Here is a 20,046-nt window from a genome sequence, read left to right on the forward strand (position 1 = left end):
TGGTGCAGTGGAGTGCCCAGTGTCAGGCTGTCACCTTGATCCATTCTCTAAATGACTTCATAAGCCTGGTCTGGCATATATTTAATCTTTTGCTGGCCAGAAAGCCAGTTTGGTCTAGTGGCCAAGATACTGGGAGGCCATGTCTTGACCACTAGAAACTAGGAGACCGTGAGTTCTAGTCCCACCTTGGATGAGAAGCCAGCTGGGTGACCTTGGGCCAGTCACTCTCTCTCAGCCCTAGGAAGGAGGCAAGGGCAAACCACTTCTGAAAAACCTTGCCAAGAGAACTGCCAAGGGGCTTGTCCAGGCAGCTGGCAGAAGTCAACTCTGACTCAAAGGCACAAAAACAAACAAACAAATATTATTGGCCAGCAGTGGGAACTAGATAGGGATAAGGGAGCTTGAGGGTGGAGTCTAAAGTGACTGTGTAATGATTGTGTGTCTCTCTTTTTACTCATTCCCCCTAAAAATAAAATGGATGGAAAAATTGGTGAGTAAGCATGGGGAGGTTCCATGTAGAAGGGCATAACTTCTGAACATTGCCACTCACCCTGCCAGGATTCTTCGAATGAGGCAGAGTAACTCTGTAATAAAACATGAACCCCAAGGCTGAATAATTCCCCGTATTCTGAAGTGGTACACTTTTGATTTAGCAGCTGTTGCATTGCTAGTTTAAGCCAAGGTTTCCAAAGCAAATGGTAATTTTTGCCTCTCTCCCAACTTGGGCAGAGAAGGCAAACCTGGCCGCATTCCCAAGCGTATCTTCCCACCAGGCAAGCGCCAAAGGAGGAGAGTCTTCTGCGAGGGGCTAGCTAAAGTAAAGCCAGGAATTTTTAGGACCCAGGGGAATCCACAGCAAATATGAGGAGTTCCTGCCCTCTCCGGGCAGGGAATCTCAAGTATCCTGGCAACGGAGCTCCCTCCTCTCTTGACAGCTGCTTTCCTAGAACTCTGTTGCCATCTCTGTGCCGTTCGTTTACCCTCCCAGTGACATGGGCAGGCTTTAAAGCTACACCATGAATGACCAGTACCATCGTGCAGCCAGGGACGGCTATCTGGACCTGCTGAAGGAAGCCACCAAGAAGGACTTAAATTCCCCTGACGAAGATGGCATGACCCCAACCCTGTGGGCCGCCTACCATGGCAACTTGGATGCCTTAAGGCTGATAGTTAGCAGAGGGTAAGTCTGGTGTTTTGCACTGTTCCATTTTGCTTTCCACCCAGGCCTAGGGGGAAAGGTTTATCCCTTCCTTCTGGATAGTGACTCCACTGACACTTGCAGGCCACTGAGGGAACTCCAGCTTCCATCTGTATGTAGTGGCTGGTGAGATGCCCTGGGTTCAACGCTGTTGGGGAAGGGCAGGGTTTCAGGATGTGTCAATCTATGAAGTTTTAGATGTATTGACAAAATCTGTCTCAAGGCATTTGGAAAGCAGAAACGGATTCTGACTTGGATCCATTCCTTTGATATTTCTCCTCCTCACCCCATCCCAGCTTTTAACAGCTGAATGTTTTGCTGAGGGTTATGCTGACATTGCTGTAGAATGGTCTCCTTCACTCCCAGATTTCTTGTGAGGAGCTCCAGTACTCCCACCCCTTGAGTTTACTGAAAATTTGGATGGGGTGGACCCCACCGGGCCTCTTTTGGTTGGTCATGTATTGGCTGAAGAGAAGCATATCTTCACTGCGGGGAAGAAACTATCCGATTCTCTGAGCATTCATTTTCATTACAGTTCGAAGAAATATTTCATAGAATCATCGAAAGTCAGGGTTGGAAGGGATTTTAAAGATCATCTATTCCAATCCCCTGCTCAGTGCAGAAATCCATCTTATGCATCTTCTTTCCAACATCCATTGAAGGTAGTGGGCGATTAGGATTGTCAAATAGTTGTGATCAAAGCCAGTTTGGATTTATGCAGTTATTTTCTTTGATACAATCAGTGATGATATTAATTACAGAAAGAGAAGGGAAGGGAGGAGAAAATTCTGAGGAAGGGAACAGAGTTATTGGAGGCAGTTCTTAGGTTGTTCTTCCTGAGGTAGGGCCCAAAAGCTGAGCTTTATAAGAGGTAAAGGAGCTGGGTTACTTATTATGCTACAGTAATACTTCTCTGCAATACAGCTGGTCTCCTTCCCATTTAATAGATGAACTAGTGGAAGAAATCAGGGCTTGCCTAAGGCCAACCGGTGAGTGGTGGATCCCATTTCTTGGTGGAACCCTTTCGAGCTACTTCCATTTCTACAATATATTGCAGTGGCATTGTTGGGCCCCAAATTTGGTAGACAAAATAAGAACTTCACAAGGCATTTTAAACCTGTGATTTCACAATTAAAAGATACATATAAATAAATGGAAACAGTAAGGGCCCTCACACTGAGGTTTTTTTAAATTTTATTTTCATGACTGATATTATAACACACATGCTTATAAGGAGTAGATGTTTCTCCAGTGCCAAGTATGACAACTCTCTCTGATGTGCATGCCCTATGTCCCTTGTTTTTTCATTGATACACTTTCTTGTGTTCTTGTATTTCTGAGTTCTGCTGAATTCAGAACCATTGGCTCTTAAATATGCATGTACTGAATTGAACCAAATAACAATTCTCTCTAGGTGCCACAACTGGGTAAACCAGTACTTTCCCCTTCTTCCTGGAAATCACATCCCTTGCTTAAAAAACACTGCCAAAAGCTGTAGGATGAGGTGGAAACTCAGAAATCCATATAATTCTGCCATGACGTAAAAGGCTTAACAGTTGGTTTCTGTAGAAAGACGCTCTTAGTGCATACAAGTGGGAGTAAATATTCCCAGCAAAGAATCTTCCTTGCAGCCCAGCAAGTGTTTAATGAACTGAAAAAAAGGGCTTGCTGTCTGTTGAAGGATATAGTACTAAAAATGCTCCTGCCCTTTTGGCGAAGAATCTTATTAGGAAATGATAGATAGTCCTGATGTTTTAAAAGAACCTTCCATCATTGGCTGTGTTTTATCAGGGGCAGAAGAAATACACACAGGAACTTAATTGAAATAAGCAAAGAATTTGCAAGAGAGAGGGAGAAGGATTTACTGCCCTAAGAACAGCCAAAGCATTGACGTTCAAAATCAATCAGTGTTCCCCCTTCTAATTAACAACAGTTCCATTTTCTGTGTTGGCAAAGATGAAATTTATATAACTCTGTGGTAAAGAGAGTTGTGGGCCCAATCATTCAGAGCGCTTTTAACATTTGTAAAATTTCTGGGGATTTTTCTGAGTCAAAATTAAGCAGCTGTTATTTATTTATTTATTTATTTATTTATATCCTGCCTTTATTATTATTATTTTAATACTGTGGGCACAGACCTAGTGAGAAGCCACATGGATCTGTCACTCTGGCTTCTTGTCCAAGGCCGTATCTGCACTTGTACCTAACCACAGCACAAACATATCCTGGCCACATCATTTTTCTGCCATGGTTCCCATGATGTTGCCTCCATCTCATTCCCGGCCTATGAGCGAGATGGACTTAGCTATAGCATTATTGAAGGAATATGTTCCCTGGTATTCTGCCACCATCCAAGGGCAGCCTCAAGGTATGCAAAATACGTCAGGTTTTGCCACCCTTCATCAGTGAGTTGAAGCAAAGCAATAGAAACAGGGTAGGTTGGCAATAAGGGCAGCAGATTTCATGCTGGAATACTTCTTTACCAGTTCAAGAATGGATGGATTGCACTTCAGTTCAGCAGTGAGGGAAGGGCCTCAGCTTTTACCTCTCCTGTTATGTACTTTGATCATGGTGGCTGAAATGTAATATTCATAGCCCTTAACCGCCAGGTAAGGAATAAGGAGGCAATATTCTTGTCATATATAACAGATGGATGGTTTGTGTATGTAAAATTCACAGTTTTTCATCCAGTACAGGCACTAGAGGGAGGCAGGGTTCTGCCTAGTTCATTAGTTAGATGAAAGGCATCTCTCCTCCTCCCATCTGTACTCTAACCAGGGGAAAGAGCAGAATTAATGTGAAGGCTGGAAAAAGGGAGGTGAGTCAGCATTTGCTGCCACAAGATCATTGTTCCTCACTGCAGGCCTTTGACAGCCTCTTCAGTGGGGTGTCTGTGATGGGAGATGTCAAAGCTTATGATTAGGAAGGGTTTCAGGAGATGAGACAGAGAAAAGGCAGTCTGCTGTTTTGGCAACCTCATTCTCTCACAAAGTGGGGGCTCTTCTGGTCTTATAGTGTTATTCCTGAGAGAAAGTGAGAACGAGAAAGAAAAAGAGAAGTAGGAGGTTCTCTTTATTCTAAAGGGATATACTTCAGATATAATCTGTCAAATATGTCATGGGATGCAAGTTGTCTAATTCTGAGAATATGTACTGCATTTGAATTTCTACAGCTTCGTTTGCTCTTTTTGAATTTCTACAGCTTCATTTGCAAAACCCTGGGATGAAATCTGTGGTACATCCCTATTGCAGGCAAAGGAAGATTAAACAATGATGGGAAGAGATGAGTGAAAGGACAAAGGCGCAAGTGATACTGATGTATAGATAATATATCATAGACACTCCTGAGATAGGATGTACAGTACCCTGTTACAGACAGGACTGGGAGTTAGATTTGGCGTATGTTACACACAGGCATTTCTACTCCTTATGTACAGCTTCTTCTGTGTAAGAAAAAAGGGCAACAATGACATGTGAGAATCACAGAAGAATTTTTTTTTTTAGGACTGTGTTGCAATTAAGAAATAATTTGGAGAAGATGCTTAGGGTTGGTGAGAACATGAACATAACACTGCTTTGCAACTCTTTACAGCAGCTGCATCTTTTCTCAGGATGACATTACTGTCTTTTGCTGCTGCCCAGGAAACAATATGGCTGCTCTTAAGCATTGCAACAGGTGCTGTCTTTGCACCAATGTACACTCCAAAGTACCTTTTGTGACTGAATGTGAAGAACTGCACAACCCCATTATTTTTTCTACAAAATCCACGTGTTTGAAAATTGGGGAATTGGGTCTGTTTCTAACTTTATGTATCAATATATGCCAGGAGACCTTGGTATGCAAAGTCAAATGAATGTACAGAAATGGATTTAAAGTAAGCAAGATGAAAGAGTATTAAAATGATTTCAGTCACTGTAGCCTATAACATTGATTATGGCTAATCTAAAAAAAAAATCACTGTTCTGACAGCATGTGCATGTACTGTAATGGTAATACAGACATTCAACAAATGTTATTTTCCCCTCTTTTGGTGGTTTTTAAAAAAATTATTTATCAATCAAATTTATATAGCTGCCCATCTCACCAGAAGTGACTCTGGGCAGTGAACGAACAGGTTTGAAAAAGTAACATCTGTTGAATTCCTATCTGCTAAGGCATAAGAGTGCTGAAAGGAAAAAAAAATAGTTGATTCCAAATACTTGTGTTATTTAGATACCATGTATAGAAACAACCATGGCCTAATTTACTGGATTGTATCATGTTATCTCTGGTAACAAATGAAAAGATTAGCGAGTATGAGAGAAGGTAATGTTGAGACTCACTATAAGCCATTTGTTAATTTATCCAAAATATTTTTTAAAATAATCATGGGAAATGATCACATTATTAATTCAGCACTGCAAAATACTTTGACCTTAACAAAGTAGCACATGCTTTATTGCTATAATACTTTTATTATTGTATTGACTGGTACATATGCCAGTGTAGTATAGGTCAACCTTACAACAGGATTTTCCCATTGTTTCCCAATACTTGCTGATTCCTGCTTCAGTCTGTTTTGCAATGTAATAATTGCACATAATTATGTTTTTCTTAACTTGATATACTAGTTGAGTCTATTAGATCTTCTCTAGAAATGAGGATCTGAAATAAGTGGGAAGGTGATCTGAAGGTTGCTTCCTCTACCACTCCCTTAACCGTATGGGACTAATTTGGTCTCTGTTTTCTGTATTCCCCTTGCCCACGCATCATGGTGTGATGCTTGAATGCCGCATATCATTATACCAGACAGTGATGGAGGTTGTGTAAGTGGATAATACCAACCTTGTCCTAGGTCAGAATGAAAGAAACCGTGATCCACCATGTAACACTGAAACTTGTCCCAATTATGGTGTTGCCTTGCATTTGAAAATTCTTCTGGATGGGAAGAAACCAATAAGCTCTCCCTTTCATTATCCAAGACTCAAATTCTAATTCAGAAGCAAATATTAATTACGCTTCTTCTCAGCTCACTGAAGAGTGATTTCCGCCAAAGAAGTACATATTGAAGGGAAAAAAACAAACAGCACTCTGTCTCAAGGAATAGTCTGATAATATCTCAAAGAAGCAGAGAAATCTTTCTTCAGATAGGTGAGGCAGCCTTCCTGCTTAGGCAGTAGATGCTGAGGTTTTATTAAGGGTAGCAAATCTTTGTGTGTTAACTATTTACATATGATGCCATTTGGGTTTTTTCTGGCATAAACACTACAGTTGTTTGGATAGCCTTCAGTGGATTATGAAGCACAAGGTGAGGGGACCAGTGCACTACAGCTCCCAGTAGCCCTGATCAACCTGGTCAGCAGCAAGGAATACAGGGGGTTATACTTCTGTAAAATGGGAGCGGGGAAGGGAATCTACTGGTTTATGATCCCTGTACTATGGAATGGCATTGTACATGTAATTTGTTCAGTGTTGCCTGCGTGATTTAACAGAGTTAAATAATAAGTAGTGATATTAAGTGGAATTTTTTTTCCTGCAAAAGTAGGATCTCAAGAAAGGGGCCCTCCAAATGCAGTATTTATGCAGAACTGGCACTGGCAGCCCACCATTGTATTCCTGTGTCATTCTCTTTCAGCAGCTGGAGTCCATGGGGGTTGGGGTGGGCTGTTTTCCCATTTTCTCATCCTGCCTCTAGGATGCTCTCCACAGAGCTCTCTATAGACTTAAGAGCAGGTTCAGATATATGGTTACAGTGAAGTCTAGTCTAGTCCTACAGTGAACTCCTCTAGTTACTTTCTGGTCAGTTTCACAATCTACTGTCTAAAAATTGCTCAGCTTGATTTTCTCTGCTGATTTAGGCCGGGAGCACCCAGCTATTTCCTTATTCTGCCTCTCAATCTCTGGGCTTAAATGAGCCTCCCCCAACCCACTCCACAAATGTAAGCACTCTACAACAGCCTTTCCGAACCTGTTGACCCTGGAAGGACCCTTGAAATGTTTTTCAGGCCTCAGGGAACCCCTGCACATTCAGGCTCAAACGTAGGCCAGGAGTTACAAAATTATTATATTCGTTTCATGGGTAGGCCTGTATTACAGGCATTAACAGTGTTCTTAAACTAAAAACAAAGAATGAAACTTACATCTTTAATGTGAAGTTGCCCAAATTGGAAATAATTTTTAAAATAAATTGTGATCTCCCAGGGAACCCCTAGTGACCTCTCATGGAACCCTGGGGTTCCATGGAACCCTGGCTGAGAAACCCTGCTCTATAACAACCTACAACCATGGTTTTAGCTACTGGGAAAAGCTTCTGACTGGAAGCACAGGGCCATGCCATCATCCCAGCTTTAATGGGAATTTCTATGCAAGAAAAATGATGTCTTGATGGCAGGCAGCTGTCCCTTAGTACCAGCAGCTGATATATTTTTTTAAACAATGGACTGGCAAATGCATGCAGCAGATACTGAAGTCAACAGAAGTGGGGATTGGTTAGCAATTTGTTTTTTTTTCCTCTTTCACCCCTGTGGAGCAGGGGTGACAGGACTTCAATAATTCCAGGAGCTGCCATAACTCAAGATACAGGGCACTGACTGAATGATGGTTTTTGTATTTCCTCCTGGTGGCTGGAGGGAACACTAACTGGCTCAGGGTATTCCCTGCCTATTCTCATCATTTTGAGGCTGATAGGATTAAGAATTAAATAGAATTAAGAAGCACCCAAACAAAATCAGCATCCAAACACGATCAGTTGAGGCACATGGCACAAATGTGTATGTTTCTTTTCATTTTGTTTGCATTTATTGTGACTCTAAGGTCCCTCATAGGATATTTGAGCACACAGGTCAAGAAGTCAATGTTTATGGTCAAATAAATAACTGCCCTGTATTTCACCGACCATGGTATCCTTATTTGTTCTTATGCAAAGATGTGCTCAATATAGTGAGCAAATAGTTATGCATGAATCTAAATCAGTGTTTCTCAACCTCCGGAACTTTAAGATGTGTGGACTTCAACTCCCAAAATTCCCCAGCCAGCCCTGCTGGCTGGGGAATTCTGGGAGTTGAAGTCCACACATCTTAAAGTTCCGGAGGTTGAGAAACACTGATCTAAATGGTCAAATGGCTGGTAATTTTCCAGCTTAATTTTAGTGAATTCCAAGTTCAAAAGACTATCATGGCATGATATGCTTAATATGGTATGTGGAAGGCTGCAGAGGAACTATATTTGTAAGGTTTTTTTTCCCTTCCACAGCTAAGAACAACACCCAATACTATAAGGATCAATACTGCCAAAATCAACAAAAGTTGTCTTTTCCTGCAAAAGAGGCTTCTGTTTTTCTATCTCATTCTCACTGTGCTTTTACGTTTTGTAATGCAGTTTCACTGTCTCTTTAACCACATACCATCAATAATTTATTCATTGCCTGCAATTCATCAAATATTGATATTTTCCCTCAATTTCCCACTACTGATAGGTCAGTATCAAGGTGAAGGAAAGAGGGTGGGCTAAGCAAACAGCCCAAATGAACTTGTTGCAGGTCCTAAGTGGGTCTTCCCAGCAGAGCAGCCACCAACCAAAAGAAACCCTGTTCCCACATTCTCTTGTTTGACAACTTCACTTCTTGTGGGTCTTTGCTTTCCCCACATTATCAGTGAGTTAAAAATGCCACTGATGTGTTTGAGATGTCAAGATTTGTGGCAAAATGCTCAGAATGTATGGCACAGTCCCTTTAGCACTTGTTAACACTGGGAGGCTGCCCAAATATCCACACTAAGAAAGTAGAATATGCCTCCTGCCTTGTCTTATAAAATTCAAAGCAGCTGAGAAGTACTGCAAAAACCTCATTCTGACTCTACCAATACCATGCTTTTCTCCAAGAGCATCTAACTTAGTTCTCTTTCTCTTTCCCATCTTACCTGCAAAACGATCTTTTCAAGCAGGCTGTGTAGAAAAGACGTTGAGGAAATTTAAGGTTGAGGGAGACCTTGAACTGAGTCTTTCTGACCTTAGTGAAAAAGCATAAAATAGGGAGCTGGAAGTGGGTCAAGTATGTTACCTTGAGCTTTTGAAAGAGCAGAATATAAAATAAAACAAAGGAACTAAATTTAAATGTTGCCAAGCATCATTTTTGCAGGGCAGAGTATACTTCTTTATCTAGAAGGCTTGATTTGACCATCCCTAACTGGTAACTATCTTGTCATCTAGTGGGAGGCCTCTGTGCCTCCCCCACCCCAAAGGTTGACTTCCCTAAGGGTTCATCTGGTCACATAATGATGGATCCTGGGTAGAGAAGGGAGTTAAGCAAAGAGACTTCATCTTTGCTGCCTCTTGAAACTCAATTCTAAGCATGTGTGAATTGTTAGCTTACTTTGGAGTTCTGGAATTGAAAACGAAAGAGGTGTGAGAAGGGAAGATTGTGCTTTCTTGGGGTGAGAATCCTGATAGATTGAGACTTGCACGATTATTGTTTGGCTTCTGCAATCCTTTACCCTCTTTCTAGCACTCAGAATGGCTGAAGAAATTAAATTATGCCTTGCTGATGATGATTCCTATCCTAGCACAGAAAGAAAGAAGAATCCCCACTAGATGAGCAAGAAAGGAGTTCCAAGTAAAGTATGGCAGAGGAGAGAGAAAAGAGAAAGATTTTGGATGTCTTCTCTGGGGATCCAGCTAAGGAAATCAGGGATCACTTGCTGTTCTACTCCATAGATTCATCTTTTTCTCCACCAGCTCTTTGTCAAGAGTTGAGAATGATAAAGTAATAGAAGAATTTAGATATAAAAAAGAGAAAGTAACAAATGTGAAAGTTTGCAGACCATGCTTCCAAAACCTTCCCTTCCCGAATATGTTTAGTGTTCCTACATAGGAAATCTTTCCCTCCCCTTCCCCTAGAAGCTTTCAGATCAACAATGCAAGATATGTGGAAGGAGATATTCTTGGGGAAAAAAAGCTTATGCTTTTTAATATGATTTGTTAGTCTGAAAAGGGGCTATCAGACTCCTGATTTTTGGCTCCCGTACTCTACCATAGCTCTCCTACAATGTCTAGAGGGTGGAGTGACTGGTGGACCCATAGTATGTGTTTTGAATGAAGAAAAGTGGGGTTGTGTTAAAATACACATCTAGGTTCAGAGTGGGCACAATATCTTTATTTTTAGATGTCTTGAACTGCAATTCTGAGAATTCCTTGCTGAGAAAGGTTGAATTATGCCAGTTGACTCATCACAACAGCTACGTGTGCACTGCTGTCTGTTCAAACCTGCAATGTATAGGGTATTTCTCTCTTCTTGCATATACACTCCTCGGTTTATAAAAATACATTATAAATGTTACTGTTGGGTACCATTTAAACAAGCCAGGCCTTCCTTCTTCAAAGAATGCTTGAAAAATACTCTAATAGTTTAATAGTATAAGTATGATGAAGTAGTACCAGTGAATAAAAATAATATAAATTATTTGTATTTGCTAGCCTTCCCCAACAGATGGGACGAAAACTCAGAATTATCAGCCAGGATGGCAACTGACTAAATATTTTGAGAGTGGATCTCCTAACACAGCTAGAGGGCACAAAGTAGGGGAAGACTTGTGTATGCCAGTCTTCTCCAAACTGGGTGTTCTCCAGAGGTGTGGACTTTAACTCCCAGAGAATGGGAACTGAAGTTCACACAGCTAGAGAATGACCAAGTTAGGGAAAATTGGTTTATGTATTTCTGTAAGTCTGAAAGAACATCTACAAATGAGAGTTACAGACCTCTCTGAAAACTTACTATCTGTTTCCCACATCATTTTAGGGGCGATCCAGACAAATGTGATATCTGGGGGAACACACCTCTTCATCTGGCAGCAGCCAATGGCCACCTGAATTGCCTCTCCTTCCTAGTGTCTTTTGGGGCCAATATCTGGTGTCTGGACAATGACTACCACACACCACTGGACATGGCAGCAATGAAGGGTCACATGGAGTGTGTGCGTTACTTGGACTCCATTGCTGCCAAGCAAAGCAGTCTCAACCCTAAGCTGGTGAGCAAGCTGAAGGACAAAGCCTTTAAGGATGCAGAGAAGCGTATTAAGGATTGTGTAAAGATGCAGAAAAAGCACCACGAAAGGATGGAGAAGCAATACAAGAAAGAGATGTCTGACCATTCAGACACAATGAGTTTTTCCAGCTACTCCAGTAGCACTTTGAGCAGGAGACTTCAACACATGTCCATGATGACTTCCTTGCCATATTCTCAGGCCACCATACAGGGCACAGCCAAGGGCAAGACAAAAATCCAGAAAAAGCTAGAGAAAAAGAAACAGGTGGATGGGACATTCAAAATTTATGAGGATGGGAGGAAAAGTGTGAGGTCCTTGTCTGGCTTACAGCTGGGCAACGATGTCATGTTTGTGAAACAAGGAACCTACGTTAGCCCAAAGGAATGGACCCGGAGAAATGTTAGGGATATGTTTCTGTCTGATGAAGATACTGTCTCCCGGGCCATAAGTGATCCAGGTTTGCACATGGACTCCACCCATTCTGAGGTCAGTACTGATTCTGGTCATGACTCGTTATTCAATCGTCCTGGACTTGGCACCATGGTTTTCCGGAGGAACTATGTTAGTAGTGGACTATTTGGGATTGGTCAAAATGATCCCAGTATTTTGGGGGAAGGTAACATAGATAGGATGAGTGTTAAGCTTCACAGCCACCTACAATGCTCGCCAAGTCTTAATGACAGTATTGGCAGTGCCAACAGCCTGCAGGAGAGGAATCTGGAGGACCTGCCCTGGGATGAAGTGGAACTGGGTCTGGATGATGATATTGAACCTGACACTAGCCCTCTGGAGACCTTCCTGGCTTCTTTAAATATGTTTGAGTTTATTTCTATCCTTAAGAAGGAGAAAATAGATCTGGAAGCTCTTATGTTGTGTTCTGACAATGATCTGAAAAGTATCAATGTTCCACTGGGACCCAGGAAAAAGATTCTGGATGCTGTTCAAAGAAGGAAACAGACTTTGGACAACCCTGATGTCATAGAAGACACAGATCTGTAAGCAATAGAACTACTAAACTTCGTACTTGTGGGTGCCCTCAGTTCTTCAACATGTGATGAGCATAACTTAGAAGGGTACTTCTTACACACACCTCATATAAGTATGAGTGCTTTAGTAGATCATGGTGTTAGAATTAGCTTGCCAACCTAATTGATAGAATCTGAATGATAAAAAGGAGTCTGTATAAATGTTTCAGTAGCTATGTGATAAATACATAAGAATGGAGGTGCTCAATATATTGATGTAATGTTCTGCAGCTTTCTTAGTTCGGGATTCTTATGGCCCCTAATCAGTATTATCCTATTTTTTTCCCATTAAAGTTATTGGAAATATCTTTCTAAATGGACAATCCTTTTGAGTTGAAGGGGTCCACTGGCTTTTGTGGAACCTTTTAGGTGCTTCACAAATGATTAGTCTTGGCAGGGAGACCCATAACTCGTCCACTCACATAGTGGGCAGTGATCTCGAATAACATCATTGAGAATGGGCCAGTGGGAGACAGCCCTCTCAGGAAGACAAGGCATGGCAGGGGATTATAGGGGGAGGGAAGAACCTGCCTGTAACAAATGGTAACTGAACAGACCTGTTCCAGTGTGAGGTGGCAAAAGCAAGAGCTCCATGCAGTCCTATTGATGCCCAGTTTTGTACAGGGCCTCAGAGTCAGCACCTGTACTGGGGACAGTGGACAGTCACCAACCACATGCCTGTCTGGTGCTGTTGGTACATTTTCTGCCCCAGCTATTTCTTCGTATCTATTTCTGGAAGTAAGCCCCCTGCTCCCCGCCCCCCCCCCCCCCCGGCCATGTTACTTGCTATCCCCTTTTAGCCTCACCAAGCCCTGTCCAAAGCTTCAAACACACACATGTGGATCTGAGCAGCTTGGAAATCTAGGCTTGTAAAGAGGTCTGCTCCCCACCTCCATTGGGTCAATCTAGCACTGGGCATTGGCAGTCCAGGAGCTATCAGTTAAGCCTGCTGTTGGGATGATCTCTCTCCTCTTTAAAGCAAATGCTGCCTCTTCATAAAAGTAGGTCCGGTTCATTTCCTTCCCAGGCTATGTTTGCAAATCGCTATTTTGGTACAGTAGAGCATCCCTATTAACATGCACAACAGAAAGCGGGGGAGTAGCATTACAAGGAGTGCTCTGAAAGACATTTTGAGGAATTAACCACTGATTTTACAATGGATTTTTTCCCTGTTTTATGCTTTGGGATTAGTGATTAGTTTCTGTTTCCTGTTAAAGTTTCCAGTGGAATGGTAATGCCACTGTTCATTAACAAAGTCTGTTTTCTCCATTACAGATAGCCACGGACGCAGGGGAAAAACACTTCTAAGGTGCCAGAAAATGTCTCCTAAGATCCGATCAGTAGGAAACATGAATGCCACAGCAAAAGGCCTCAGTTCCTTCTCAGCTTCCTTTTTCTGCTTTACTGTCTGCAGAGGCTTGTCTGGTGCTAAAAGAGCTTTTTTTAAGGTCGGGGGGAGGGAATGCAATTGCATTAAACTAAAATAAATAAATGAATGGGGGAGCTAATGTGCAAAATAAAGATGATCTAATAAAGATGATTTCTTATTCCATATCTCCTAAGTGCCTAGTAAAATAGTAGAAACTTAGCAGGGTAGAAATATTGAGGTCCTGTTTTTGTAGAGTTTTGAGTCACAGGTCTGTGAAAAATAACTAGGTGACAAGAAGCACAATTTATCAGAAAGACAACAATTAATGCATACTTTAAATGCCATTTATCTAAGGCTGCTATATATGGGCTGCAAACATCTGCACTACCACTAGTAAGCAGTAAACAATTAAGTTTTTTGGTATCTCTTTGCCAAAATTATAGTGGCTATAAAGACCTTTGTGGCCCAGATATGGTAGTTTGATATAGTAGATCAAAATACCTTTGGGAAAGAAAAGGACCATTTAAAAAGCCCTAATAATAAAAGGTTTAAATAATTGGCCTCAGTATTTATTTAAAAAATTAGACAAGTTTGGATGACAATGGGTGCATTTACAATGAGTTGTTCAAATGCCTTAAATGGTTGTTTCTAGAAAAGCATATAAAATAACAACAACAACAACAACAACAACCAACAGCAGCATAATGGAGGGGTGTGCTACATAGGAAATTTCTTATTGACAATGTATGGGATATCACATAACACAGTTAATCACCTACAGATGCTTACTTATACTTCCCAAAACTTTAATGTGAATTAAAAAAAAATAGTATGCGTTAATATCGATTAACATGCACACATGCTTCAGTGGGCTGGGCCATTTAAAATGCTTAAAATATCCCACTGTAATTGTACATAGTTTGCAGCAGATGGTTTGCATATTTTGTTCCAATAAGATAATAATTTAGCCCTGGAGATGGTGAATTCGCTTATAGACAGTATTTCAGAAGTGAATTTGCAGGGCAATTCTCCATATAGGTACTGAAGAATATCTCTCAGAATTTGTTAGGGTTAGGGTTAGTTTGATTTATTTAGGATTTCAGCTTGAGTTATTAGCTGCTTTGAACTTTAGTGCAAGGTCCAAAACACCCTAGTTTGCTAATCTCTAGTTTGGCTTTGTTAATTTTTAGAATATGAACATGTGAAGCAAAATCATAGATACTAAGAGTACAACTCTCTTCATATATGTTTTGAATTCTTAACTAAATTTGAACTCCTGTGCAACAGACTATACTACTATAAGCGACTTATTCAAGTACTGAATTCAGTTAAGGGAATTGTATTCAAACAACACAATACATAAAATGTCGACAGCACTGAATCTAGAAACTGACTTATTATGGAAAAATAATATCTGGAAAGATGGTGAACTTGCAGCTGTTACTAATTCTTCGACGGGGTAATCAGTATTGACAGAGCAAGGGCTACATCCTTCTAGGCAAATGATGCTAGAGCCTTATCTTCATATATAGTAGTATAAGAAGCTGTTTTATATTCCGCAAGATCCTTAGTCTGTCTAGCCCCTTCCTCAACAATAGATCAGGCAATAAAAACAAAAAAAATCTTACATTTTAAAGTGCTAGGCAAAAAGAAACATTTTGATTTGCATCAAACAGAAAGCTAGATTGGCACCAATCTCATATTCCTTGGGAGGGCACCCTAAGTTTTTGCCAACATTCCCTCTCTCTTAGAAGTGGGCAATCTATTCCCACAGTGATGGCACTTGGAGAAGGTCATCTTCTGTGAAGTTCTTCAAGCACAACCAGAAGGACACAGAAGGAATTGCTCCTCAGTTTACATCAGTTTGCCAAGTACAAAGGTTGCCAAAACTGGTTCATGACTATGTCTCATACACTGGCATCCTTGATACTGATACAGATACTGATGAAGATGATAATGCTTCATGCTAACTATCTAAAGTATATCTTGTGCAAGTTGTGTGATTAGATATAATAGAAGACAGCACCCTTAACTCTTATACAAGATGCCATTCTGGAAGACACATTGACATATGTTATGTTAATGGCAAAGTTATAGGAGGCCTTCATTTGCCATACTTTTTCAACCACCTACACACCCAAGCAGGCAGGAGTTTCTTCCGTATTTATCTATGAACCAGAGTTTTGGGAACAGGCTACAGATATATAGCACGAGAAGAATTTAACTAGTAATATATTTTTTTCCAAGAGCCAGTCACATAATGGATCTACTGTGTTTCAAAGTAAAGCTGAGGATGTTATAACCAGCAGCTTGCTAGGATCACCTAGAATGAAATCTAAGGTATTCTCTCTCTCTCACACACATGTATATTGTGAATGGACTCTGTATATTGTTATAGTTGTTCAGCTTTTTATTCCAGTTGGTAGAAAATATAATGTATCTCTAGGTCCATTTTCCATGAACCACATCAATTTATTACTGAATGGATTGTTCCATTATGCTATGGTATTTTCCCCATATTGTATCATGAGCTTTACAAAATTCCCCCTTCCCAACAAAACCCCACTGAAAAAAATATGGGGACAGTGGCCCATAGTCATATGGGAATATGAGATACAATTCTGCAGCGTAAGATTGCATTCATGTGTAATGCACATCCTAGGATCAACACTAGGCAAATCTGAACTGTGATAAACTGTGGCACAATGAAGCATTTATTTATATGAGCCATTATTGTCTACTTTGACCTACAATTCTGAATTCAATTTATTCAGTGGTATTTCTCTGAAATAAATATTCAGTGGTTTGTGACTGTGGTAATAATCTGTGGGGAGTTGTTTGGCTGTTTTGGCTGTACTAAGTCTTTTGTAGGTTTCCCCACCTAACGCTGAGGGAAACCATGTTGCCCATTTTCAGCAACTGTACCACTGAACTTCAGCCACACAAAGTGGGATCTGGGGCCCATGAAAACACAGCAAACAGAACACCAGGTTCAGGGCCATGTTTGGATCTGAGGCCACAGTTGTCCATTACATTCTAGATCTTCCCAAAATCTGCTTAACCTAACAGTGGGCCCCATTTCCCATTGTTTAGGAATAGGTCTGTGATGGTGATCAGTACCTGCTCTGTGATGTGCTCAATTCTTGAACAAAGCCCAAATGGTGGGAGAAACGCAAGAATCAACTCTCACAGATATTTCCAGGGTTCATATACAGATGGATTTGGTTTATTATGCACACCGAATAGCTACAGTGTAGAGCAACCTCCCCCAACTTGCTACCCTCTAGAAACATTTGACCAGCTGTGATCAGCTGTTGCCACCAAAACCACTGCAGACTTACACAGCTGCAGGGCACCAGGTTGGGCAAGGCTTATCTACAGAATGATTGCAACGGCTTGCATACAATAAATATTCCACAGTCAGTAGTGGGCTACAAGATTCAAGGGAGGGTGGCATGTTGCCCAAATATAATCCTTCTTAAAATATAGTATCCATCTAATCTCATCCATTACGCAGAAACGATGAGCGACCATGCATCCATGTATGTCTTTGCAACCAATTACAGTTTAGCCATGAGCATATGTGTAGGAAATACATAATAGATAAATAACACTTGTCTCGTCCTGTGTTTATATTTTTACTTGCCTATGCATACTTCACCAAATGTATCAAATGGTGTGTGTTGTGTGTGTTGGGGATGTGGCTACAAGAGTCCTTTTGATCTTTATAGGCGTGCAAGCACTAAGCCATATTGCACCTAAAAGGCCTTGGTTGTTAGAAGTCCTGTAATGCTAAAATCTGAGCATTTTGGAGGAAGGGTGGGATATAAGGGCAAATCATCCTACCCCCAGTAATTCCTATGGCCCCTTATCCATCCATCTGACAGATGGGTGTATTTATGGGCTATGTTCTCTACATGAAAAGCCTCAAGTATTTAGCAGGGGATAACCATGACTCTCCTGCCCGGCTTGAGTTTTCTCTCTCCCCATCCTTATTTTCTACATTTCCAGATTTGTTTTACTGACATAGATCAAAACTTAAGGGAGCTGCTATAGTCTGTCTGCATCTGTTCAGATGTGTCTGACTTTCAGAGACTTTAACAGATTGCCTCTCTTCATTTTTTCCAATCTTTTCCAATTTTGTTTAATGTTTCTAGGCATAAACCAGTATCTTGCTTGTAAGTATTAATCCAGTGTATTCTTTGCCAGCCTTGTTTTCTAGTATTACCAACCATTTCTACCATAAGTGATTTTTTTAAGGAATTTGATTGCATGACATGACCAAAATAAGAGAGCTTTAGCTCAGTAATCTTAGCTCCCAGTGATATTTCTGGCTTGATGCAATCTAAAATCTCCTGGTTCTCGATTTTTGCTGTCTCCAAACCTGTGATTCAAAGGAATCTAGTTTTCTTCCATCCACTTTTTTATTGTCCACTTTTCACAACTCTAAGCAGTTACAGGAAAAACAATAGCGTTTACTATTTTGCATTTGGAATTAAGACTGTGGTCCATGCTTTTCCAGATCTTCTCCAAGTGATAGTCTATGCTGAATTTCAAGTCCAGTGTCTCCTATTCAGTCAATTTTGAACCCACGGAAAATAAACCCTGGACTGATTCAATTTCTTCATTATCAGTTTTTATCTTAATATCACCAATGTTTAAATGCAATCAATTTTTTTCACTTTCTACCTTGACTTTTAAGAAGGACTTTTATATATTTTTTATATATAAAAGTGGTGTCGTCTCAGATTGCTAATGCTAATTGTTATTTCAATTTCCAGTCAATCTAAATTGTCTCTGTATATAAACTGAATAGAAGAGGTGATAAAGTATAGTCCTGCCATACAGCTTTTCCAGTCTTGAACTTGTCTGTATCTCCATAAGTGGTTTCTTGGTTGTTTGATGGTGATCTTATTAACTGAACGAAGTATTCTGCAATGTACATTTCCTTCAGCTACTTCCATAGTTTATCACGTTCAATGTAATTTAAAACTTTTCTATAGTATTTAACATTTAAATACACCTCCTTTTCAGATCAATGGGGTTGTTCCATGATCCAGCGATCCAACATTTGCAAGCCAGTCTCTTCCTCTTCTAAACCCAGGCTGTACTGTACACTGAGCAGCTCTTTCTCCATGGTCGGGCCCAACATTGTTATATGATGTTCAACCAAATTTCACTGGCATGTGGTACTGGGGCTCAGAGCCGTATTTGGAGCAGTCACTCTTCTTTGAGATTGGGATGAACCCTGATCTTTTCCAGTCTTTTGGCCATTCATTGGTGTCCCATATTTTTTGACATAGCTCTGCAATTCCTGCTTTTGGTATTGTTCTGATGGTCCAGAGGGTTTTCTTTTAGGCACCTGTTTCAGTGCTACCTCCTTTTCTAATATATCTGGTTCTCCTTCAGATTTCTGTTTCTTACATGGTTAGAAAAAGACTAGTTGTATACAAGTCCTCAGTGTATTCCTGCCATCAATTTTTGATTTGCTTCTGATCATTCATTCCTTTTCCATCTCTGCCCCTATTGGTCCCTTGCATGCAGTGAATAGTGTATGAGTTTCCCCGATGAGGGCAAAAAGTTCTCTAGCGTGTCCTTTTCGGTTTCTTTCCTCCATTTCTTTGCAATGCTCATTCTAGGATTTTGTCTTTTTCAGCTTTATGTTGAAATTCTGCATTTAGCTGCCTTGCTTCATCTCTGTCACCCATGGCTTTAGCCTTCCTTCTCTCTTCAACAACTTGGATGGCTTCCTCTAACAGCCATTTGCTTATTTGCAGGCATTTTTTGTATGAGACATGACTCTGGGCTGTTTCACTGATTATGCTTTTCATCTCTTCCCATAGTTCATCCAGTTGTTTTCCCATGAAATTAAGTAAGTTGAATCTGTTCTTTACTTGGACTGTATACTGAGATGAACATTTGTCGATACTGCATTTCCTGGGCACTATGTTCTTTTTTGGTGTTGCAGAAGTGGAATCTAAAACAGACTCTGGCTACAAGTAGTTGATCTGAGTCACAGTCTGCATCAGGTAAAGTTTGAACAGAGATATTAAAACTTTACCTATGTTTTTCCATAGTTGGCTGAATAAGATGTGGTCAGTTTGGTTGCTGTACAGTCCATTTGGAGATGTCATATCTACACATCTTTTAGGTTAAATAAGCCTTGCACTGGTGATCCTCAGCTGATTTTCTTGGCAGAATGCACCAAGCTTTCTTCTAAACCAAATCTGTCAACCATTTCTGCTTCTTCTTTGCCTCCAATTTTGCTGTTGAAATCTTCCATGATGACTGTTAGATATGTTTTGGGTGGTTGTTGTAACCCTTCTTGAGTGGTGGTATAGAACTGTTCCGTTCCTCCTTCAGATGCATCGGTTGTTGGTGCATAAATTAGGAAAAAATGTGACATTCAGATATAGTCATTATTCTTTCATTTAGTGC

The 20,046-nt window shown here is 40.6% G+C and overlaps 1 protein-coding gene across 1 annotated transcript; it reads left to right on the forward strand.

Annotated features, from left to right (window-relative positions):
- Window positions 1-1,016: 1,016 nt before the first annotated feature.
- Window positions 1,017-12,213, forward strand: USH1G (USH1 protein network component sans). The gene is made up of 2 exons (XM_063296523.1): window positions 1,017-1,180; window positions 10,968-12,213. The coding sequence occupies exons 1-2, from the start codon at window positions 1,017-1,019 to the stop codon at window positions 12,211-12,213; spliced, it is 1,410 nt and encodes a 469-aa protein (XP_063152593.1).
- Window positions 12,214-20,046: the final 7,833 nt, after the last annotated feature.

Source organism: Candoia aspera, chromosome 2, assembly GCF_035149785.1.
Source record: "Candoia aspera isolate rCanAsp1 chromosome 2, rCanAsp1.hap2, whole genome shotgun sequence".
Taxonomy (NCBI): Eukaryota; Metazoa; Chordata; class Lepidosauria; order Squamata; family Boidae; genus Candoia; species Candoia aspera.